Genomic DNA, 25,432 nt, shown 5'->3' with positions numbered 1-25,432 from the left:
AAGGAGAACCTGGCAGCATGCAGCAGTACCCCGTATCAGTTTTTGGAAAAGACTGGAGGTCTAGGGGGTCCCTAGGTGGCTAAGTTGGTTGAGTGTGTCTGCCTTTGGCTCGGGTCATGATCTTGGGGTCCTGGGATCGAGCCCCACGTCGGGCTCCCTACTCAGCAGGGAGTCTGTTCCTCCCCCCTGCTCATGCTCTCTCAAATAACTGAGTAAATTATCTTAAAAAAAAAAAAAAAAGCCTGGCGGTCTAGGCCACAGGAAACAGAAAAACCCTTTCGGGTTGCCTTCTGGAATAATTGATTTAAGAGGGAAAGAAAAAGAAGACAGGAAGGTTATTTCTAGTCCCATGGACATGCATGCCCAGTATAGGGCAGAGTAAGAGCTCCTGGGGCTGGGGGCACTCATAGGGGAACACCCCAAAAAGATGAGGGCACACTGTAGCCTTCCAAATCCAGGTGGCTACAAAGATGCCCATCCAGTCGGCAGGGATTATCACAATGTCCCCTGAACATCAGAACACTGGACACAGCAACCTGAAGAAATTCACCAGTCTGTATCACAGCTCACAATAATGGAGGAATGGGGTTCATCCTTCTCAGTAACAAGTGTAGGTTTACTTGAATGTGGAATGGCAGTTTTTCAAATACTGATCAGCCTGTTGCGATGAGCTATGGTCCCAGCGACTGCTCTGCAAACCCTCTGGGTTTTGCCAGTTTGTAGGAAATAGCAGTGAGGTGCTGTGGAAGCTGTGGCGGGCCATCTCCATCTCCCCTCGAGGGAGAACCTGTCGGGGGAGTTGGTGGTCAGCATCCAGGGGCAGCACCTTTGCTGCTGTGTTCCTGAGCTCTGTCTTCCCAGGTGACTCCCAGGAAATGGCTGGCCACAACAGGGACAGTCCTACCTTACCATTTCTGCACAACGCAAGACCCTCAATGAGCAATCTTCGTGGACTCCATCGGACTGCTCGGGACTTTCTCGAGGCAGCCTGAGGCTCTTCCTTCCTAATCCTTTTTCCTTCTCTTCTTCTTTCAGATGTCAGACCTGCATCATGGTAAGGCCATTCCCTGACTATGCCTGATTCCTTTCCCTTTTGTTTCCCGCTGGTACTACCCCTAACAAATTCCTCTAACTCCATGTTGGCATCTGCTTCCTGAGGACCCAAACTGACACAGCTGCCAACTCGCACAATGTGACCGGCCAAAGCCTACTGGCTCGCTCTTAAAATGTGAAGGCTTAAAAAATAGTCCTCATAAATTGTAGCCATAGGAGGGTGCTGAAAATAAATGTTTCTTTGGATTGCCCCAAAAGAATGTAGACCACTGCAAAGATGGGTCAACATCTCTTGGGGTTGACTGGACCACCATTACCTCTCACAGGATGCCTAATGAGGAATCATCCTGGGAGCTGGTTTTAAGGAAAGCTATTATTTATTTAAAAAATATTTATCATTTATTGAGTACTTATGTGAAAGGAACCGTGGTAAGAGCTTTCCATACATTGTTTCTTTCAATACTTACACAATTCTAATACCTATCTCCATTTTTTCAGGTGAGGAAATGGAGCTAATTAGATGAGCTTGGATTTGAACTGAGGACTGTTTGATGCCAAAGCTAATACTCTTTAATCTTTATGCACACAAACAGTACACACGCATTTACACATGATGTGATTCAAACTTTGAGTTTCCATAGAAGAAAAAAATATAGGAACCAGAGGAGAGGAAAAACAAGAGAGAAAAAAATGTGGTAGAGGAAGCAAAAACAAAGCCACTGAATAAAATTGGCCTAAACATCGATAAAGAGAGAAAGGAAAAGAAAGGCAGGGAGATTTTGTCGAAGTTTTAAATGTCTTGATCTGTTACTGATCATGTGCTCTTGGGAGACATACAACCTCTCTGGGCCTCAGTTTCTAGAATCTATTAATGAGGCAGTTGATGAGATGGTGTCTAGATGTCATTTCAGCTCTAACATTCTGTATTTTCTTCTTAGAGCTTTTTATTTACTTCACTGTTTTGTATAAAGAGAAATCAAAGTACAATGTTTAATTGCTTTCACCATATCCCACAATTAGTAAAATGATCTGTTGGGCCTCCAGTGTGAACAGTGGTCTTTACAATTAACCAAGAGAAGCAATTTGCCAGGATCCCAAGAGGGTGTGATCACAACCATGGGTCTCTTACACACAGGCCCTACATTACCGAAAGTTTGTCCAAAAAAGTTTGTCTACAGTTTGTCTCAGGTTCTTGCTTGGCATTAAGTCCTCATGGATAGTCTCTATGCATATTTTTGGTGGTGATGGGTGGGTGGCATTGTGTGAAAACCTAGATGAAAACAGAAATTTTCATCTGAAAACAGTAAATAATACCAGTCTCTACTTACGACAGAGGCTTTTTGTAAGAAAAGGAATATAAAACGTGAAGAATTTTGAAAAATGTTAATTTGAAAAGCCTCGTTTGAGTGTTTTTCCATCTTCGCTTTTCTCTCGATCTGCAAGAGAGCAGATTTTAACTACTAATCACTGTTTGGTCAACCTTCAGAAAAAGGCTGAAAGGCCACTATCCGTAGAGAGGGCAAGGGGAGAAATACACAAGCCAGGGCAACTACAAAGTAGATTACCAACTTAGTTCCACAAGCCTGATTCTGTCCTGACGGGCTTCCCAGATAATATAGATAATGCAGATTATGAAAAGCACTGTAAGCCTTAAAAATTCTCACCACACACACAAAAAAGCAATTATGTGAGGTGCTAGGTATGTTAACTAACCTTACTATGGTAGTCATTTTGCAATATATACAGATCTCAAATCATAGTATCGTCCACCTTAAACTTACACAATGTTATAATGTCAATTATATCTCTATAAAGCTGGAGGAAAAAAAGAAAAGCAGTGTGGGAGGAATGAGATGGAGAAGAGAACAAAATGCATTATTCTTTAAGAGAGGAATGTAAAAAACTCACTAGTTTACTATGTTAAAAAAAAAGATGGCACATTTATTGCTACATAAATGTTATATACATATTGTGTTTTCTGTTACAGTGACAGAAAAAATTTTGAACTTCTTGCTGCTGGTTGAAAAGGTTTATCAATAATACCTTGAATTTGACACAGGATACAAATCTGCAATAAACCAACAATGGAAACTGGAGAACAAGATGAGAAGCAATTCATCTCGGACAATTAGCTCTTACAATACTCCATAGGTACTACACGGTATGCTAGAATCCTACTATGGTCTTAAAATGCTATTGTAAATTTCTGATATTAATGAACAGGTTATGGTAAATAACCCTACATTTTTACTACCTAATATAATAAAATAAAGTAAGAAACTTTTTACTGAAAACTTTTCGATTTCAAAAATCTAGAAAGAGTAATATTTAGAATTCAAGAAATTTTCTTACAAGATTATTGTATAAAAGACTAGCTACAGTGAAAAATAAGCCAAATGTTTTTTCTTTCTATTTTATGAAGGAAAGCTTCTGGGCATACTGCAAAGTCTAATATAGCGAAAAAGACAACAAGCTCTGAAGAAAAAAAGGCCAGGCAGTGGCGTATGCTCACTCACACATCATAAGCAACAACTTCTGTTTAGCTGATTAACACTGAAATGAAGAACAAGGCCACAGATAGAGTCTGATGTAATTGGAGAATATATGCAAATTAAAGTAACCAAAAAGTCCACTAAGTTCACAAAAGACAGATTCGTTAGGAATCATCCTGATTGGAGGATGTGAAAGTCCTGTCGTAACTGTTTTTGTTCTTTCAAATTAACAGAAATCTTTAAAGTTACAGAGTGATTTGGGTCCTTTCTTCTGTGTGCTGACTGCCTTTGTTGATACTGGCCATAAGGAATTATTAAGCCAAGACAACCTTGTTTAGTATGTTTTTCTCTCCCAGGGCTGTTGTGGTGGAAGACAGATTTCATGGAAGTTCAAAGTGATTATGATATCTTAAAAAACAACTCTGAAGGATTAGAAACAGAGGGGTGCCTTAATGTACGGTGCTAAGATGGACTGACAAGCACTAGTTTACGGCTAATCTGGCTCATCTTCTTGGGACGGGGGCAGATGGTTTGTGGTTGATTAAATCACCCACTGAATTCCTCCCCATTGACCAGCCATCCAAGTGATAGAGAAATAAAGGCGAGGATAAGGAAACACAGGTGACCATTGCTCTTGTATTCCGTTTGGTAATTAGCCTCAGAGTGGTGTGGTCATTTATCACATACCTGCCTTGGTGACTACTGGGTTTTGTTACGGTCACCATAATCACAGCCTGAAAATCTTCTTTGTATTTTAAATCCATTTTTGTGCTTACTTTACAGCTAACACTTTACAAGTACTATATGTAGTACTTACTGCTTGGAAAACAAAGCAATTTCTAAGAAGTAGATTCTTCCCTTGTAATTTACACTCTTGCTATTACAAGCTTTACTATGAAATCTAGAAGCTTGAAAAGTCTTGGTTATTATTAGAAATAAAGCAATGTTTATTTTGGGGAAAATCTAGGGGACAAAATTTCCCCCTTTAAAATCTTAGCTAGGCTATGGTCACAGATGGTCTCTGTTGATCTTTGTAAGGTAAATATGCAAAGCACATAGGACTACATGAGGATTCTGGATTGTGACCATAAACTATTCAGATTCAGAGACCAAATATAACACCCACAAAGAGAAAATAAAAATGAATGAAAAAATGAGAGCGAAAGAAATGCTATACCAAGTAATATTTTCCTATTTCATGGAAAACACTATTCATATGGCAAAAGGATAGGAGAGGGCAAACAAAAGACTTTTCCCTTCCTTTTTAAGACACTAATAGGTATGCCGGGAATGCTAAGGGCCAATGGTTGTCACTGCTTTGTTCTGCACGTGAACAGCTTTAACGAATGCTGGCATCAGCTGAGTTTAGATCAGCTTTCCACATTAACTTTTTCCCTTTATATGTAGACCTTACAGTTCCATAACAATAAATAAAATTTGTAGTTACAATGCATTTGTCAATTCAGTTTAGGCACAAGGCAACTTCCACGATGAGTGGAGAGATCGAGACAGTCTCTGATTGTGCAGAAGCGACACACTGCTTGCAACAAAGTGATATGCTGCAAACATTTCATGGGCTGACGTTCTATCTGATGAGCTTCCTATCTTCACTTCTGATGGAAGTGTTGACCAGTTGCTTTGATCGTAGGATTACATTTGAGTTTCTTGCTTCAAGTGTTTTGTTTTTTCTTCTCCCTCCTAGCAGGTTTGTGTCTTCAGATAATCTGAGTTGTCCAAGTCCTTATGAGGAGAGGTCACCTTCTATCTAGCCTACTGATAACTCTGGAACTGTGGCAGGAGAGCCAAGGGAAAGAACAGAACCAGTTAGGACATCATCATTAAAAATAAATACCTCCCCAGAAAAAACAACAGAAAAAAACAAGTTGATATTGATATTCCTCATTTATACCCAGGTTTATACTAAATTAGCAGTCTGCTAAATGACTTATAAAAGAGCTTCAGAATTTCTTTTAAGGTGTAATTGAAATAGTGTGGTAAGATTTGTAAAGGAGATCATGTGATCATAGAAATCACAAGATATAGGATTATACAACAGCTGGGGCAATTATGCAAACTTCTATTTTGGCAACATTCAAGTTGCCAATACCTGAGCTCTGAGGTTCCACTCATCCATTTTTCAATGGAGAGACAATGGTAAAGACTGATACATCTAGTCTACCATAATGTCTTAATAGTTTACACCTTCTCTAAACTGAAAGTTTCTGAAGGCAGGACCATTTGGTATTTGTTTTCTTTTCTTTTTTTTTTTTTTACGATTTTATTTATTTATCTGACAGAGAGAGACAGCGAGAGAGGGAACATAAGCAGGGGGAGTGGAAGAGGGAGAAGCAGGCTTCCCGCAGAGCAAGGAGCCCGATGCGGGGCTCGATCCCAGGACCCTGGGACCATGACCTGATCCCAAGGCAGACGCTTAATGACTGAGCTACCCAGGCACCCCTGGTATTTGTTTTCACAATGGTTCCTGCTCCTGGTTCACAGAAGGTCCTCAATAAATGTTTGTTCAATGAATGAATGAATGATTAAACTTTACTGGTATTAGTACAAATTTTATACACTTAAAAGTCTCAATTTACATAGTAGTAAACACTGAAATTTTCCATTTTAGCCACTTTTGATAATAGTAATTTTACGAAGAATCATACCTTTCACTTCTTTATTAAACAATAACCACAGTATTGTTTTATAATAGAGTTATGCTCTTAGAAATGGATAACAGATATTCAAAGCTACCTGGCCTTGTATCATGTGGTGGCAAATTCTGTGCTTTTATAGTCAGTCATTCTGTGATCCTTTATCAGCCATTTTGGTTCTAGCAGTCATTTTCCTGCTGCCCAGTCTTTTGCTGGTTTTTAATCTGTTATTCGGTTCTATAAAGAACCGAAAGTTATAAGGTGAAACCAGACAACCACCTTTTTGAAATTAGCAACCGTTAAAACATATGTTAAGATAATAAACACTTAACCTATGAAATTTTATGGAACCAAGTAAATTTGCTACATTTCTTATAACCCTGAAACTTTTTTTTTTAAAGGATTCTTCATCTCTTTTTGATAGGTGAGAATGCCCAGGTTTAATTTTAACTTAAGTGGTGGAATTTCCTCATTCTTGAGATAAGGGTAGAGACATAAAAGCAGTATTAGATATAGAAGCAGTAAAAGAACAGGAAGTAAACAGGGGAGGGAGAGAGATGTGAGGTAGGGAGAGAGACCAGGAAGAGAGTAAGAGGAAATGGGTACAACTAAAGAAAGACAGAGGCTCTGTGATAAATGTGACAACTCAACATCAAGTGCTCTTTTCATAGCCCGGTGGCTATGAAACATAGTGGCATTAACAAGTTACCTCATCACTCTTCTTTAAAATGAGTTGCCAACTTAGAAACATTGAAAAACAATAGCATGTTTTTATTTTAAAACGTTAAAGTCTATTTTTGAACAAAAATATCTATCTTTTCATGATATTCTATATTTTCCACAAAATATGAAACAGTGACATGAGTTTTAAAGGAACTGTAAGTTAACTCTTGCCTGAAGTCTCTTTGACTTGCATAATCTTTTAGGTTGCTGGGTATTGTTTTGTGGGGGAGGTGGGTTAGTTTTCTCCAGTGTGCTAGTGTGACAAGTATAACGGACACTTAATCACATTAACCCTTCTTCCTTTTGTCCCCAAACTAACTCTTCAGTTTTGGTCTAGTTTGATCTTAGGAATGATATATACAGAGGTGGTAGGAACCAAATTCTTCAGGAAAAGGGCAGTTATGTTGTAGTTTACAAAATACCAAATTCCAGATTTTCAGCTCAGAATGAGATAGCTATAAAGCTGACCAAATGAAATTGCACTTGATATTTTTTTTGTGCTCCACACCTCCCATTCATTCACTTTTATTTACTGCTTTTAACATGCTGATGAAATTGGGAAAAGAACTACACACTGCTGCAGGCAGATTATAAAAATGAAGTTCCCAGATGTATTTCTAATCCATGCTGCTAGTTAAAATATTTAATTACATTCTATATTAACTTCTGCCACCTACATAATAACTACAATTTAGGTTGTTATAGATCATGTAAATGTATATCTTTAAGAAAAAAGATGATTCACATTAACTGCTTGGGCAACAACCTCATATTACCCTTGTCACACTGTTAAACAAAAAATCGTAAGAAAGTGACCTGTGTTTAATCCATTAAGGGAAAGATAAAAACAGTTTTTCAACATGTAAAATTCCAGAGAGAAGGGCACTGTGGTTCTATCAGATGTAATACCTTTACATTCATTAGTAGATTCCAGAAGGTGTAACTGATATGCTTACATGCTTATGAGAGAAAATGCATTGTTGATCCAAATGGAAGCAAGCAGTAACTCTTTTGTGAATAAAGATTTAATGACAAGAAGAGGTAGATGGTTAAGAGAAAACTGGTTGAGAATGAGGACTATGAGTGGTAGCAAAGTTATTTGACAGATTAGTCATTGCACTATTTTCTTCCTGGATCAGAGTAGTATTCATGTGAGAGCATATACATGATGATCCAGAGCAGGAGAACCCAAAATTCTTTGTAAATTATAAGATACTATCACACTTTGAATAGTAATTTGATTTTAAAGGACATTGGCTCTCTAAGTATGGTTATACAACAGAAAGGTAAACTGTTGGGATTTCAAATTACCTGTAACCTTTAGCATGACCACTGCCACCAGAGAATTCTATTCAAAAGTTCTAGCTTAGTTTAAGATGAACCAGGTAATTTCCTTGCACTTCCTTTTCATTCCCATACTTACCTGGCTGATGTTTACATATGACCCATAGGGTTGGTAGTTTCACTAAGCCCAGGATGGGTTCCTGGCAGTGTGGTTGGCGGCTCTGCCGATACGGCAGAAACTTTTTCTTCTTCCCTTCTCTTAAGGCAGGCTGCTTTGGGGTTAAGGTTCCTCTCTGAAACAGGGAAAAATAATTTTTATCGTTATAAGTTAGGAATTAGGGACTCTTAGGTCTTAAACTGAACAAATTGTTATGTTTTCTTTCTATGGGGATTACCACTCTCTGCAATTTCATTCCCACACTGAATAACATTACACAGAGGCAACAATGATGTGCTTACATAAACCCTCAGATTAAATAAGCCTCTAAGCTTATGTTTTTTAGTGAGTATTTGGTGTTTTCTTCTTATTCTGCTTCTGATGTAGTCTTCTAGGGTTTGCTTTGATCTACATCAACATCTAAAGGTAAAGGCAGTTCTTTTACTGCTTTACTCAAACATTTTGGCAAGTGTTGTTGTTAGTCTACCAAATCTCCTCAGTGTCCTAAGATATGGTACATTGGATTGATATGAATGCTGACATTCTCTTATGTACCTGGAGAGAGACATCTGTGCTTTATAGAATTTTATCAGCTTAGAAAATGATAAAATAGATACCCACAGCCATTCCTCTATAAAAAATGTGCCAACTCCTCAAGGGAGAGAGGTAGCTGGCATATTACCTTGCTTTTCTACTTTTATATGTAGAACGAGATGATTGAATGGTTCTTTCTACTGCTAGAGGTGTGATTAAAAGGGTGATAAAAACCTTCTCTACTGCTTTGTATATAAGATAGCAGAGACAACTAGATGGAATTTTTGAAGTGGGCATTTTCAAGAGTAGGGGGTCTTTCTATGTGAAATAAAGGGAAAGAAAAGCCATTGGACTGGAGACCCACTGGATCAAAATCCACTTGGGAATTATTTTTCATGGTATCTTTTCCTTAAATGAGTATGTATGTATGTATTTATTTTTAAAGCTTTTATTTATTCATCTGAGACAGAAAGATAGAGAGAGAGAGAGAGAGAGCATGAGCAGGGGTAGAGGCAGAAGCAGACCCCGACTTGCAGCTCAATCCCAGGACCTGGAGATCATGACCTGAGCCGAAGGCAGATGCCTAACCATCTGAGCTACCCAGGTTGCCCCCTTAAATGAGTTTTAAGCACAAGATATCTAACCCATGACAGCTTCTGGTTCATTTTTTGTTTCTGGTAATATCATAAAAGTGAAAAGTTGTTATATGTATTTTTATGAACTGATTAAAAATGTCCTAATGAATGTAATATAAAAGGATCACTTAAAATTAGTCTGTAATGAAGGGGTGCCTGGCTGGCTCAGTCAGTAGAGCATGGGACTCTTGATCTCGGGGTGGTGGGTTCAAGCCACACACTGGGTGTGGAGATTGCTTTAAAATAAAATCTTGGGGGAGCGCCTGGGTGGCTCAGTCATTAGGCGTCTGCCTTCGGCTCAGGTCATGGTCCTGGGATCGAGCCCCGCATCAGGCTCCCTGCTCGGCGGGAAGCCTGCTTCTCCCTCTCCCACTCCCCCTGCTTGTGTTCCCTCTCTTGCTATCAAATAAATAAATAAAATCTTTAAAAATAAAATAAAATAAAATCTTGGGGCACCTGGCTGGTTCAAGTGGTGGAGCATACGACTCCTGATCTTGGTGTCATAAGTTTAAGTCCCATGCTGGGTGTAGAGACTACTTAAAATCTTTAAAGAAAAAAAAAATAAAAATAAAAAATAAAAAAAATAAAATCTTTAAAGAAAAAAACTGGAAAAAAGTTAGTCTATAATGAAAACCATATTTTGCAGAAGTTGTGAATTTTGTTAGATTTTCTTGAAATGGCCAGCTGAATGCAACACAGCAGGTCTCTTCTTTTTTTATGTATTTCTTCTAAGCCAAGTAAAATGTATTTGAACATGCATTTACAATACATATTTATAGTCACTTCTGAGTTTAAAAAAAGTAGACAAAAGACTTTATTATGGTTAACTCAGCTGATTCTATTGACTGTTACTCATGCACAATGATAAAATTTCATTTTAGAGTTCTTATTTTCTCAGCCCCTGCATTTAGGAAAAGACATAAAGGCTCTTCAACTATGAGGAAGATCAATGAAGAAAGAAAGGTACACACTTATTATTAGGGTAAGTAGTAAAATAAAAAGCCATGTTCATCATTATGTAAAAATATCAGGAATTATTTTCTTAACAAGTAAATGTGCACTTTTTTTTTTTTTAAAGATTTTATTTATTTATCTGAGAGAGAATGGGAGACAGAAAGCATGAGAGGGGGAGGATCAGAGGGAGAAGCAGACTCCCCGCCGAGCAGGGAGGCCGATGTGGGACTCGATCCCGGGACTCCAGGATCATGACCCGAGCCGAAGGCAGTTGCTTAACCAACTGAGCCACCCAGGCGCCCCTGCACTTCTAACTAATAATTAGAGTTCTTTTATTAGGTGTCATGTCCCTTTGCTGTGCAGGGAGCAGTCTCATATAATGACCGGAGAGACTGAAAAGAGAGTATAAATTAACATGTTAAATCCAAAGAGGAGAAAGTGAGATTTGAAAGTTTTCCAGTTGAAACAGGTTCACATTTATCTCATAAAAAACACTGCCCTTAGCTAACTATAACCCTGTGTCACACAAGGATTTAGCAGGCATGATCAGAATAGCTAGAGAGGACCAGAGCCAAAAACTCAAGTTAGGCAACATCGTGCAAGAGTTCCGCGGTCAGTCAGACAAAGAACACTCAGGGATATAAGAACCAAGAGAATAAGCTCTAGAAAATGTGAAGTGAGCTTTGATCCAAAAAAGGCAGATGCTAGTGTTGTCTTTTAATACCTTCTGGTGTGTGTGAGCAGCCCATGGCAAATGTATTAAGTAGCCAGAAGGCCTGATGTACAGGTGAGCAGACATTACCTGCAGGACATGAAAAGTGATTGTCTTTCCTACATTTCAATTACAGTAATTCTATTACTGACTTTGGGTATGTAATTGAGGACTTGGCTCTCTTAAAATACCATCTTCTCAATGTATCTAAAGCTCAAATTTTGGGGTGCCTGGGTGGTTCAGTTGTTAAGTGTCTGCCTTCAGCTAAGGTCATGATCCTGGGGTCCTGGGATCGAGCCCCACATCGGGCTCCCTGCTCAGCGAGAAGCCTGCTTCTCCCTCTCCCACTCCCCCTGCTTGTGTTCCTTCTCTTGCTGCGTCTCTGTCAAATAAATAAAATCTTAAAAAAAAAAATAAAGCTCAATTTTTGGCTAACTGCATAGTCACTTCTTACATTATTATGACTAGATAAATATTTGTTATAATAACTATGGGGACATACTTGCAAGTCAAGAATTTTACACTGTTTCCTTGCTTGTATGACTGTTTGTTTTTCCTGAAGTTAATAGTTGCCTTGCTTTTCATTTGCTAGTAATGCTAATTTTGTCCCCCTGACCCATGCTTCAATAGATCTAACAAATGCCTATCAACATTCCCCCCCTACCCCAAAATCTCAAACATACCATCATTTCATCTATTAATTCCATTTTCTTACCCTGGAAAGAAAATTGGGAAAAATCCCTTTCTTTCTTCTGCAGCTAACCAACTTCTATTTTTTTAAAAAGATTTTATTTATTTTAGAGAGAGACAGAGAGAGCACAAGCAGGAGGAAGGGCAGAGGAGAAGCAGACTCCCCACTCAGTGGGGAACTTGATCCCAGGACCCTGAGATCACAACCTGAGCTGAAGTCATAAGCTTAACCAACTGAGTCACCCAGATGCCCCACCATCTTCTATCTTCAATGTGTAGGCACATTGATTTTCTAGGCCTACTAGATCTTGTCATGAGATCTCCTTTTGATGCTCTCTTGTGTTAGATTCTTTGTTTCTTGGATCATATGCCTTTGTCTTTATTGATTATGTCCTTATTTGGCTAAAGCATACGTTCCAGAAGCTTTCTGAGAACATGTATGTAGGAGGTAAAATTTTAAAGTCTTTGCATATCCAAAATATCTTTATTTTATCTTCACGCTCTGATTAATGGTTTGGGTAGATATAGAATTCTAGGTTAAAAATGATTTTTTCCTCAGAATTTTGAAGGCACTGCCCTACTAGCTCCTGGAATCCAGCATTATTTGTCTAGAAGTCTGATGATATTTTGATGAGGGATCCAATTTTTTCATAGCAGACAGACCTTTGGTTAATCTTCCTGTTTTCAGGTAATGCCTTCTCCAGTATTAGCACCTCCAAAGAATAGGACCTTTTGGGGGCTAGGAGTTTTGTGAGACAAAATGATCTGCTTCCTGTTGGTATTCCTCCCTGCCCCACTTAATTTCTTCTGTCTAAATAAGTCAATTACCATTACTCTGCTTTCCATCTTACATACATATTTTGCTCTCTGATTTGGATATTACAATCTTTTCTCCCATCTGTCCTTGTGGATTAATACTATTTTTATTCATTTCAGTGAAGATTTAGTAAGGAGTATTATCAATGACTATGCTAAGACTACTATGTATTACCGTATCACTGCAACTAAATTAAAATCTCCTAAGGGTAGGGTCTGGAAATTTGGGAAAAGGAAAAGCCTCAGGTGATTCTGGGACCAGCCAGATTTGGGAACCACTGTCTTAGCTCATTTATCTTCAAACTTACTAAGAGACCAGGAAACTAAAATCCTAATAGTTCTATTGTCCCTAAATTATTACTGGAAGGGAAGTAAGCTGATTGAGCAGACATGTGAAACTTTGAGGAGGAAATGTCTGACCACTAATCTAATCGTTAGTAAAGGTGAGAGTACAAACTTCAAAGTAATATGTAAAATCTATTGAAGATTAGTAAAATTGTAATGTTGACATTATAGTTGTCATAATGGAAAGATTTAAACTGGCAATGGCAGGGATCAAGTAGAATTTGGTATGTGAAGCACCAAGGCACAAAAGTGCTCTGGCAAAATCTGAGGCTTAGAAGGGAAGCCACTCCTCTTGCTCTTCTCCAGAATACACTGCTGGTTGCCCTCCTGAAAAAGCCACTTGTCCAGGGATGACAGGTTGTGGATAGCCAGATACAGTCTTGAAGCACTATCCCAAACCAGAAGGTGAGGAAAAAGAGTGCAGAGAATGCCCAAAGTAGTCATGTAAACAAAATGTACCTCTTTACAGAAACTGCTGGGCCCAGGGACTGCCGGGTAGAACCCTTGTAGGGATGAAAAGGCTCTCAGATGTAAACAGGTTACTCAAATAACTCAAAACTGCTGGAGGTAATGCCCAGAGAAGACAGTGGTCATACTAAACAATAAAGGTGCTGCCATAGCAAGGCAGAGGTATGTGGGCTGCATGAAGGGTTCTAAATCCTCTTTGACAGACAGCCATCAGAGTGCCTTTCAAGAAGGATCTTGAATGAATCCCAAGGCTTTTACATTAAAGACATAAAATAAAAGCTCTGGGCTTTGAAGCCCAGAGTCTGAGGATGGGAGGAAGGTAGGCTTTTATGAATATGAAAGCAGCCCCTAACTGAAGTTACAGTCAGTGTATTTTAAATTCTGTTCAAACTCTAATCAGTCAATGGCTCCTTATATAGAGCTTTCCAGAACTGCACAAAAAAGTCAGTACCCATTAACAGTGACCAGAAAGTTATCAGGCAGTTGGATGAGCTTAGCTGTTACATCTTCTCAGACTCAGCTTTTCTGTCCTAGCTACTTACATGGAACCACTACAAAGTAAAATCTTGCAAGTGAATGAATAAAATCCACCCAGGCATGGTGGAGTTTACAACTTTTTTCAAACACAGAGGTATTTCTCATTTTGATGACTTAGATCTGAGAGTAGGTACCTCTGATATTAAACAAAATGTTTTTAAAAACAAATGACTCGTATTCTAGCTTTAATAAACAGTGGGAAGGAAAGCTGTACAGGAATAAGTTCTGGGACCACTGCTGTCCAGACAGTCCAGGTAGTGACAAGAGTCTTGACAACAAATGGCTGGGGAGAGTCAGGGTAGAAAATATCTTGGGTATGCAGAGCAGAAGGATGAATGTACTGGGACCAATAAGCACAGGTGCCTCACTGCCTTCAGAGTGAGATAAAAGTTGTCAGACACATTGAAAAAAAAAAAAAACTTTGATAAAGTGACAGCAGATACTGAAGGTTCAAGGAACCACTGATCCTACCACAGATGAGCTGCAACAATCAGACTGTCTGTATGAGCATCCCAAGGGAGTCTATACATTCTTGAAAATCAGGTTTCATTAACATTTACCCTTTACAGATATTCCAAGGGCCTTAATAGGAGCAAGTATCTGGTTTTAATGGTAGATTGGTTATGCATGAAGTAATCTACTCATCATTCTTATTTAAATATACTGGAGGGAAGTGGATGGATCAATTCATTACTATGGTTAACTTTTTCTGCAAGTGTATTCAAGTTCTCTAAACTCTGGTTTCCTTAGATAGAGTGTTCTTTCTGTGACCAATGCTGAGGGTCCATGGTTATAGTTGTTAAGTGTCTCACTCGTATTCTTTTTTCTTTTCCAATTTTATCTTTAAATAAAATCCCATATAAACATCCACTAAATAAGAAAGAGTTGTTCTTAATGAAGAGAAGGTAGAGGTAGGGTTTGGAATCCAAGGGCACATCTATAGTTCTTTGCCAAAAGACTTAGGATAAAACATTCGTAACTTTGGATAAGAAGACAATGAGGTATATGAAAAAAATCAAGCTGAATCATAAAAACTTTCAATGGCAGGAAGCTTGTATTGATTGGTAAGATAGGGTCTAGCATATAGGTAATTGAGACAGGAGGTGTGCAATAAATACTTGTTCAAAAAATGTAGTTTCAAAGCTTCTTCAATATTCCATCAAACTTCTTGAAAGATAAAACAGCTGGGGCACTTGTCTGAGTCAGCAGTGGATAAGCCTGTAATAAACCATACTTTTGCCCTAAGAAACACACAAGCATGTCAGTGCATATTAGGCCAAGAAGTTCATGGCATTCCTGATCAGGGATCAACCAATAAGCCCTGAGACCATACTGACCTGGGTATAAAGAACATCCATATGAAGTAAAGCCAGGAGGGGCCAGGATCAGGCATCCTATTAATCAGCAAGGCCATTTTAATAGATGGCCCAGGGTAAAGCAGGCGAGAAATTCCATACAGAGAACAGGGAAGACAGGAAGGAGCAGGGAGGAAAACAGGTCTGGGCAGGTTAATTCAACAGTGTGGGAGACCAGACTTAACAAGAACAAGAACAAAGGGACATAAAGCACTAATGCTGAGCAGCAAGAAGAGGCTGGCTATTCTCTGCAGCATTTCAAAGGACTGTGCTCTACTGGTTTGTGGGAAGGATCAAGCCTACAGATACTGACGAATATTATGAGACAGAGGTGAGAGAACTACAGAGAAAACTTGATCCAGATGATGCAGTGGTAGAAGTACTAGTTGAACTTAACAAACAACTTCCCAAGCAGAAGAGCAAGTGGAAAAAGAAATGTCTGCCCACCTAAGCCAGAATAGTTATATATCTTTGCTGAACCTACTTACCTCTGACTTGCTGTTCTAGACTAAGGATGACTGCCACGGCCTGATGAAGAATAAGGAGTTTTGTTTGGGGTTTTTCACTCTTTAAATGGAGCTGACACATTCGACCAAGCTCTTTGAATGCCTCGTTAATATCCCGCACACGTAAACGTTCTCTAGCATTGTTAGCCATCCGCCTTTCTTTCTCCCTTTCTATCTTCTGTTCTGGGTTCAAATCCTCATCTTCATTAGTACTGCTAGAAAACAAAGTAACGACAATGTCTATTAAGTCCCTATAAAATCAGGGACTTAGGACTTACCTGCTCATTGTATAAAATTATAAAGATGGAAATGAAAATTACCTATAAATTTTACCAATTAGTAGTAAGTTACACTTAACATGATTATATATATCTTTCCAGTCTTTCTTTAATGCACATATATATATGTAGTTAAGATTGTATCATATACATTTTTCAAAAAAATTTTATTTATTTATTTAGAGAACAAACACATGTATAAGTGGAGAGAGGGGCAGAGAGAGAATCCCAAGCAGACTCCACACTGAACGTGGAGCCTGATGATGCAGGGCTTGATCTCACAACCCTGAGATCATGACCTGAGTTGAAATTAAGATTCATACGCTCAACCGAGTCACCCAGGCACCCGACCACATACATTTTTAAATGCATTTTCCATTGCACATTCAGCATAAACACTTCTCCATAATAGTGTAACTCTTTGTAAACATAATTTGAATGACTACATAATATTCTAGTACCTTCCTACTCAGAATGTGATCAGCAGCATCAGCATTACTGGGAGCTTGTTAAAAACACAGACTCAAGTTCTATTGCAAGCCTATTGAATTGGAAGCTACATTTTAACAAGATCCCTGGCTGGTTCATATGTACATTAAAGTTTGAGAAGCACTGTCCTAGTACACTAATGTATTATAATTTGCCTAAGCTGTGCTTCTAAACACATTACAAATCATCTCCCTCAAATGTTTTTTTTTTTTTTTTCCTCACTTGGTAAGAAGGAGGAAGAAAAGCTTAAGACACAGAATGAGAGAAGTATCTCAGAAAATGACTACTTTTTGTTTCAGAGAGAAATATCATCAGTGGTGATGATTCTAAAACATGAGTCATGGGGTGCCTGGGTGGCTCAGTCTGTTGGGCGTCTGCCCTTGGCTCAGGTCATGGTCTTGGGCTTCCTGCTCAGTGGGGAGTCTGCTTCTTCCTCTCCCTCTGCTCTCTCTCGTTCTCTCTCTCTTGCGTGCATGCTCGCAGTCTCTAATAAATAAAATCTTAAAAAAACCATGAATCAACTGGAACAATTTTTTTGAAGGACAAATTGGCAAAATGAACCCAAAGCCTTAAAATGTTCACTACGTCTTGATCAGCAATTTCAACTTTAGAAATTCATCCTAAGGATATAATTGGAGATGTACAGAGGAATTTACGTAAAAAAGTTGATCACAGAATTATTTACTTTAGCAACTAATTGGGAGTCCAATAATAGGACACAGGTTAAATAAATCACAGTACATCCAGATAATTGTCTACTATGTAGTCTAAAAATTAAGCTGCAGATTATGCTAATAAGTAAAAGATGTCAGATACAAGACTACATACTATATGATTTACATGAACCTCTAGAAAAGACAAAGCTCTAGTAATGGAAAAGCAGATGAATGGCTGCCAGGGGATGGAAGAAGGGTACTGATTACCAAGGGGCATAAGGAAACTTTTTGGGGTGGTAGAAACATTCTATATTATTAATATTGTGGTGGTTATAAAACCATATACATTTGTCCAAAGACAAAAACTGTACACTTAAAATTAGTGTATTTTATTCCATGTGAATTAAATCTCAATAAAGCTGGCTAAAAACAAGGGAAAAAACATTTGAGAAAATTTAGGGACAGATGAAAATATTAAAAATACACTGTTATATGAAAAAAGTTGATATTATGAAACTTATATCTAGTTTAATTCCAATTTAAACTATATTTATGGGATATCTATTCCTTAAAAAGTAAACAGTAGTTAATTCTTGATAGTTCAGTTTCTTGTGATTTTTGTGTTCTTTTCCATATTTTCTAAATTTCTATAATGAAAACAGATTAAGTAATCAGAAAAAAAAAACATCTGAGGGAGATGATTTGGAATAACGTTTAGAAAATTCTATTTATATATGAGAAATAAATGACTGAGCAGAGTCTCTCAGAACCCTGAAATAATATGCACAAATAGATGTTTTCTCTGCTCCAATAAACTTGAGTACTGTAATAAAGATTAAGTACACAATAGATTTTTACTAGCTAATTGTCAAGAATTACATAAAAATAGTCTTTTATAATAGAATCACTAGCTCTTCTACTTCAAAGGAAACTTTACAGATCATCTAGCCCAAAGGTTTCCAAATGTGGCCACCCATCAGAATCTTCAGGGACAGTTGAAAAATACAGGTTTCAAAGGTCCCACTACCGGAGATGCTGATTTAGTGAGCCTGGGTTGGGGCCAAGACAATCTGTATTTCTAAAATGTTTCAGGATTTTGTGCATTAGGGCTGAGAACTACTGCCAGATCCAGAGAAGTCAGTGACTATCCTAGGATCACACAGCTAATTAGTGGCAGTGTAATGACAAGGACCCAGGTAAGTGTTCCATGGAAGTAAGGCTATACCACATACCTAAATTATCATCATCATAACAGTAACTATAGTACCTTATGGGGTATTTACTGCATGCAAAAGAGTGTGCAAAGGGCTTTATATGCATCATTTTCAGTTTATTTCCATAAGAATCCTATAATAGAAAGTCTCTTTTTAGAGAAAAAAAAAAACAAAAAACAAACCTAAAGTTCAGAGAGTTTCAATAACTTGTCCAGGGTCACTTGGCAAGTATGTGATGGAGCCATAATTCAATCCCAGGTTAACTTTATTTATCCAAAGACCATGTTATTAACCTATTAACTATCATTAATTGCTAAGCATTGCTGTTATCAGTAAACTATTATACTGCCTTCTCAATTTCTGATAACCTATAATAGGGTTCAGTAAACTATGGCCCATGAGCTGGCTCCCTGTTTTCTTACATAAAATTTTATTCAAAGAGCCATGCTCACTTGCTTACGTACTGTCTTTGGCTGCTTTTATTATAATGGCAGAGTTGAGTAGTTGTGACAGAGACCCAATGGCCCACAAAACATAAAATAGCTAATGTCTACCCTATATGTGGAAAGTTTGCTGAACTTTGACCTTTAAGATGAGAAAATGAGTAAGAAGGAAAGATGCAAATTATTTATCTTAAAATTCTATTTGAATAATTAAACTATTAAAGAATTAAGATGCCTCAAAGGAGTAGTTTCTGGATTCCGTGACCCAGTTTTTACTTCTTCATGCCCCTGCACAACTGAGTACAAGGCATATTAGAATGACAGTATTAAGGGGCACCTGGGTGGCTCAGTCAGTTAAGCATCTGTCTTCAGCTCAGGTCATGATCCCAGGGTCCTAGGCTCCCTGCTCAGTCGGGAGTCTGCTTTTCCCTCCTTTTCTCCCTCCCCCGCCCTCAGCTCGTGCTCTCTCTCACTCTGACAGTATTAAAAGCTTAAGATTTAATTTTTAAATGAATTTTCAATTTAATTTTTTTAGTTATATCTACCATACTTATCGTGGTCTCCTTTGCACCCTAATTTAATATAAAGAACAATGTTTTAAATATCTATATGTGATATATACATATTATTGACACCAAAAAACAGGATATGCCAAAAATATACCAAACCATCTAAATTTAATATAGAACTAGAAGAAAAGTCTGAGGGAAGAATCTGGAAATCATTTGAAACTAATGTACTGTTTGTCAATATCCATACTGAAAAGCAAGGTCAAGTCTGATTTCTAGAAAACCTTCCCCAACATCAGTCCACCTGGAGTATTTCCTTTTCCATACTTCTCAAATTTTTGTTTAAATCAGGAGTTGGCAAAATTCCTCTGTAAAGGGCCCAATAATAAATATTATCAGCTTTGTGGGCCATCTGGTCTCTGCTGTAACTACCCAAATCTGCCTTGGCATTGGGAAAGCAGCCATAGACCATATGCAAATGAATGAGATACGGAAGTGTTCCAATAAAACTTTATTTATAAAAATAGGCCATGGGCCACATGTGGCCCATAGGCCACAGTTTGCTAACCTCTGGTTTAAATCATACAATAGAGTTTTACCATAAACATAGTATTAAAAAATATATTCAAATATTTATTGGTAGAATGTATCTAAATGTCTCCAAATGCACAATTTAACTTGTTTTATTTTGTGCTCTAACTGAAGGGAGAGATATAATTCTTCTTTATATGTAGCCCCTAAAATATTGTGGTATAATGGAATACATAATTTTGGAGTCAGCATCATATGCCTCCCTTTTTACGGTTGCTATGAGCACTAAATGAGGTAACATATGAAGTCCCAACACAGTACTAGAACACAGCTGACACTTAATAAATGCATGATACCTTTCAATTTTCCAAGTATTTTCCACCCATGGCAAGTGAGTGAAATGTAATACCTGAATGCTAATAAATACCTTGTTCTGCCTCTAGATGAAACCTTGATATCTTTTTGGGAGGATTCATCATCTGATTTCATGTCATCTGATGAAGGAGGTTCATGAAGGTTTTCATCTTTTTCTTTGTTTTCAGTCTTGATTTCTGCTGGAACAACAGTTCCAGACTGACTTTGCAAGCCACCTAACAAAGAGGCAAAGAAACATAAATGTCCAGAATTAGAACTAAGACTGTAAAAAGCCTTCTAGATGGTGAATGTTTTTATTTGTTACAGGACTATGGTGGAAATCTGAAGATGTAGGATAATATACTATTTAGAGCTGGAAAGAAGAGATCCACAAACCTTGGAGAAAATGGTTTTTAAAGCAACTATATTTAAAAGAAGAAGTCTAGGGCACCTGGGTGGCTCAGTGGGTTAAGCGTTTGACTCCCTGCTCAGCGGGGAGTGTGCTTGAGATTCTCTCTCTCCCCGCCTCCCTCGACAACCCCCCTCAAATAAATAAATAAATCTTAAAAAAAAATAAATAAAAGAAGTCTGACCTTGATGGTCACTCTAATGCTTACTTTAAGGCACTATTTAACAACTGAATAAGTATGAGAAACTTGATGCAGTTTAGAAACTGACTTCTAAGGTGCTGCTAAGGTAAAGGAAATAAGCTTTAACATTTTCCCAGATAAACATAATAAAATGGGCTGCATGGTTAAATATAACTGGGAAAACTTTACTTTGGTGGTCTTAACATAGGTTATATACTTGTACTTATAAGCTCTATTATAACATTTGTCAGTTTGTTTTTATCAGAATTGTCTCTCCAATTAAATTAAAATCTTCTAAATAAAAGCTACTACCATTTGGAGCTCTCAACATACTCAGAAAAATTCCTCACTGCCTCTAGGGACCATGAGGGCTCAGTCACGAGGGGAAGTGATTAGGAAAGAGACATGACGGAAGCAGGAGCAGGTAAGATGACCAGTAAATACTGAACAGTTTGCATGTGGTTTTTTTTTTTTTTTTTTAAAAGATTTTATTTATTTATTTGACAGAGAGAGACAGACAGACAGCAAGAGCGGGAACACAAGCAGGGGCAGAGGGAGAGGGAGAAGCAGACTCTCTACTGAGCAGGGAACCCGACACGGGACTCGATCCCAGGACCCTGGGATCATGACCTGAGCCGAAGGCAGACGCTTAACGACTGAGCCACCCAGGCACCCCTTGCATGTGGTTCTATCCATCAATAAGTATCTACAATTGGCCCAGCAAAATGGGGCAATTAGAATTCTAAATATCTACCCTCTATATTCAGTAGCACTGCTGTTTGGAATTGCCCCACCTAAGACGACTTTCGATTCACAGATGTCAATCTGCTTGTAAGAAAGATGACAGTGTTCCAAATGATATCTCTGTATGCACTACTGCTGAAAACCAACAATACAGTTACCTCTATAATTTTCTTGTGTTTTGTGGTTCAAGTCTGTGCTTGAAGCAGTGACCGTACTAGACAGGACTGAATGATTGCCATTGAGACTGACAGAGTCTTCTCGATGAGTTCCAACCTAAAGTTAAAAAAAAAAAAGAAAAGAAAAGAAAAGAAAAGTCAAGACAGTTCAGGGGCAATAACTGTTTAAATTCTTTTAATGGGTTTAATAGAGAAAATGACATCTATCACTTATCTGAATTTAACAACTTTTCTGGGATGTTACTTTTCTGATTTTTGGATTTCAAAAGACTTGATGGGACCACTGCTTTTGAATCAAAATATAAAAAATAAAATTCCAACTTTCAAATTTTATATCCCACAGAAGGTTGTGTGAAGCGAATGAGCTAACAGAGATAAAGCACTCTATAAGCCATAAAGCACTACACATTATAGCATCTATTAATAATCCTACATCAATCAATCTGAAAATCTATTCCATATACATATTCCATACGTATGAATTTGCATTTAACAAAATACTGCTACACTCCAAGTAATAATAGTATTTATCTATACTTTGGTATATCCTTTCCTCACATACATATATAGTGTGTTGTTTTTTCTTCTTCCTCTGCCTCCCTCAAAAATTTTAAAAGAGGAGTAAAAGCAATACAAAATGAAATTAACTTAAAACAAAAGTTCTGCATTGCCAGGCAACAAAAATGACATATATTTTTATTCTGTTTTAATCAAACTTACATAAATCACAATTAGCCTAAAATTAGAAGGTAAGGCATGCAAATACCACCAAGTATTTTAGCTATAGCAATATTTTTGGAAAAACTGGTTACAAATGAAGCTTTTTATTAGAACAGTAGCATATGTATCAGCTACAAGATTAAGTCTTTAATTAAAGAGGTTTATTGCTTGGAGTTATATATAAGAATCACTGTTTTTCAATAAATCCTTCAATCCCAGCAAACTCTTTTGCTTTGAATCCCTCTTGAGTAATTAATATAGCTTTTATCTTTCATGACTTTGTATGGATTTTACCCTAAGAGGTATAAATACCCCTATGCAAGTTTATCCTTTGGTTTCTTGTGAGCTAAACAAAAGGCACCAAAGCAAAGTTTCGGGCAACAGGCCATTTGGTACTGGACTTGATTAGAACACATCAGGTCTTTCACTATACTTTTTAAGAAATGTCTGTTCTCCACCCTTATCTTTAATGTAGTTTTTCTTTTTAAATTTTTCTGAGGTGGGGGGTGGCTCACAAGAGGGGAACAGAGGGAGAGAGAGAGAGAATCTTAAACAGGCTCCATGCCCAGTGCAGAGCCCGAGGTGGGGCTCCATCTCTCACGACCCTGAGATCATGACCTGAGCCAAAATCAAGAGTCAAACACTTAAATGACTGATCCATCCAGGCGCCCCTTTAATGTAGTTTTAAAAAACCCACTTAATGTATTCCCTATCTACTTTTAAATTTATTTGAGGATTAGTCATTGCTGAGGATTAGTTGCTTTCTTTGCTTGCTATGAACTATTTAATGATCTAAGGAGGTCAGTTCAAAAATCCCACTTATAAAAATAAATATAGTATAAATATAACATATAGCTGCAAAACCTTTGGGGCTTTAGGAGCCTAAGCCTATTCTAAAGATAAATACCACCAGAACAGTTTTGACTGGCTGAAGAAATCATTGCAGGACAAAGTAAAAGCTAAGATTTCTGTGTTTGTGTTTATAATGTGAACTTAAAAGTTCCTGTGATCTTTGGTAATATGTGCTAAATTTTGTTCTTACCTAGTATTTTGAGGTATCATACCAAGTAGTTAAAAGAAAATAGCCTTTTAAAACTTAAACTTTTAAACATATGTATATTTACTCTATACTATATGCGTACAACTCATTTTACAGCTCTGTAAGACAATACCATCGAACAGCCACAGAACTGAATTTCCATCCAGGCAATAAGTGATGGTGCAGCTTCTGAATTCTTACTTCTTTTTATTAGTAAAAACAATTCTGATTTTCTGAATCTCAACTAATAAAAATGTTCTATCATTTCCTTTCTGATGAAAGGCCTGGCAGACAAAAGATCATTACTGAAGTAAATCTTAGGGATTTTGCCTTTACCTGAAGGAAAATCAGACGGTTGATCAATTTGTTTTGGGATATAAACGCCAGCAAATATTTTCATCTTTTGGAATACTACAAACTAAGTATTTTTTTTGGCTCCCAAAAAGAAAAAAAAAATTAAACCTTTAAAAAAGGTTTAGACTAGACTCAGACTAGCAAAAAGCTTGAAGTCTGGAGTTTTTCATGTTAATGAAGTTAGCAGGAACTTTTTTTTTTGGTAACTCGATTCCCCGTGCAAATGGCCCTCATATATTTTCTGGAGAATTTGACTTTCACAGTTCTTAAAGTTCTATTTAACCCTTGCTCACACTGGCTCCCATGTCCTCCTTTTAATCTGCAGCTACCCATTCAAATGGCTCTGTCCACAGACACAACAGGTGTATAAACAGTTCTTTGTCTGAGCTCAGAGACTGGGCCAGCCAGAGAGAACCCTATGTTTAATTGTTCCTCTCGTTAGCATACAGCTGACAGGCTGCTGCTACTGGGGGAGTAGCAGAGGAAGGCAAACCCCTAGGTCTGCTATGCTCTAAATTTCAATTATTATGAAGAGCTCTATTTCAGAATAAAAGGCCCATCTCATTAAATGACATCATCCTGCATTCTGAATCTTCACAATCTGTGTATGGCCTTACTTTTGTGGGAGCACCCAACAAGGGACCTGTTTTCATTTAATTTGGCCAATAGCTTTAGCACCCACAATAGAAAAATGCTAAATCTAATTAGTTGATGAATAAGAGGTCTTGTGAATTAAGGAGCAGACTGAAAAGTACTCAGTATGAATTCCTCTCTGATTCTGAATTCTATTCTAATAATTTGTTCCATTTGTACTGTTCACTGAATACTAATGATTTAAATTAATCAGTATTAATCTACAGACTGATTAAAGGATCTTTATGTTCTGTGTGTATTTTGTTTTACCTAAAGAGGGATTTTAAGCTAGAAACTTGGTAGAATATGGCTCCTTTTTAATGATATTGTCATAAATACATAACCTATATGGTTTTCAAACTTAAAAAAGTTGCCATTTGGAATAATTCTGAATTTACAAATCTCTTAAAAACCATTATAATGTAGTTTTAATGAAAAAAAAAATTAAATTGCCCATTCAGGAAAAAATTGGTTAGAAAAAGAAAAATACAGTTAAAAATAAACTCCTTCAAATCATTTGAAGCCTAGACACACAATTTCTATGGCATACAAGCCTATACTAATAAAATTAGTCTAAATATAAGGTTAAAAGAACTGCAAATGTGCTATGTGACAGAAGTGCTGATTTTGAATAAATATTTCTTTATTTGTCTGTTAGTCTTTAATAACTTTATCTTACGTCTCTTAGAACTATTCTCTAACTGCTTTAGGATTTAGAAAACAGACAAAATTTATATTTTTAAATCATTATATAAGAAACTTTAAATCCTACAATTTAACATTATTCTGT

At 37.4% G+C, this 25,432-nt stretch overlaps 1 protein-coding gene across 10 annotated transcripts in view; it reads right to left on the bottom strand.

Moving 5' to 3' along the window:
- Positions 1-2,973: 2,973 nt before the first annotated feature.
- The window catches only part of TCF12 (transcription factor 12), a 352,686-nt gene continuing 330,227 nt past the window's right edge, over positions 2,974-25,432 (bottom strand). For 7 of the 10 annotated variants that reach the window (XM_081831134.1, XM_081831137.1, XM_081831135.1 and 4 more), the window contains 5 exons: positions 21,879-21,993; positions 20,460-20,622; positions 15,895-16,127; positions 8,343-8,496; positions 2,974-5,333 (listed from right to left, as the gene is read on the bottom strand). In XM_081831134.1, coding sequence (XP_081687260.1) covers positions 8,354-8,496; positions 15,895-16,127; positions 20,460-20,622; positions 21,879-21,993 — 654 coding nt within the window. In that variant the 3' untranslated portion in view covers positions 2,974-5,333; positions 8,343-8,353. The remainder of the gene's footprint in view (positions 5,334-8,342; positions 8,497-15,894; positions 16,128-20,459; positions 20,623-21,878; positions 21,994-25,432) is intronic. The other 3 variants (XM_081831136.1, XM_081831138.1, XM_081831144.1) reach the window with 1 other exon arrangement.

This window comes from Leptonychotes weddellii, chromosome 9 (assembly GCF_054177405.1).
Source record: "Leptonychotes weddellii isolate Sample4059 chromosome 9, ASM5417740v2, whole genome shotgun sequence".
NCBI lineage: Eukaryota > Metazoa > Chordata > Mammalia > Carnivora > Phocidae > Leptonychotes > Leptonychotes weddellii.
The sequence above is the reverse complement of the archived record's forward strand: the minus strand, read 5'-3'. Positions and strand labels throughout refer to the sequence as shown.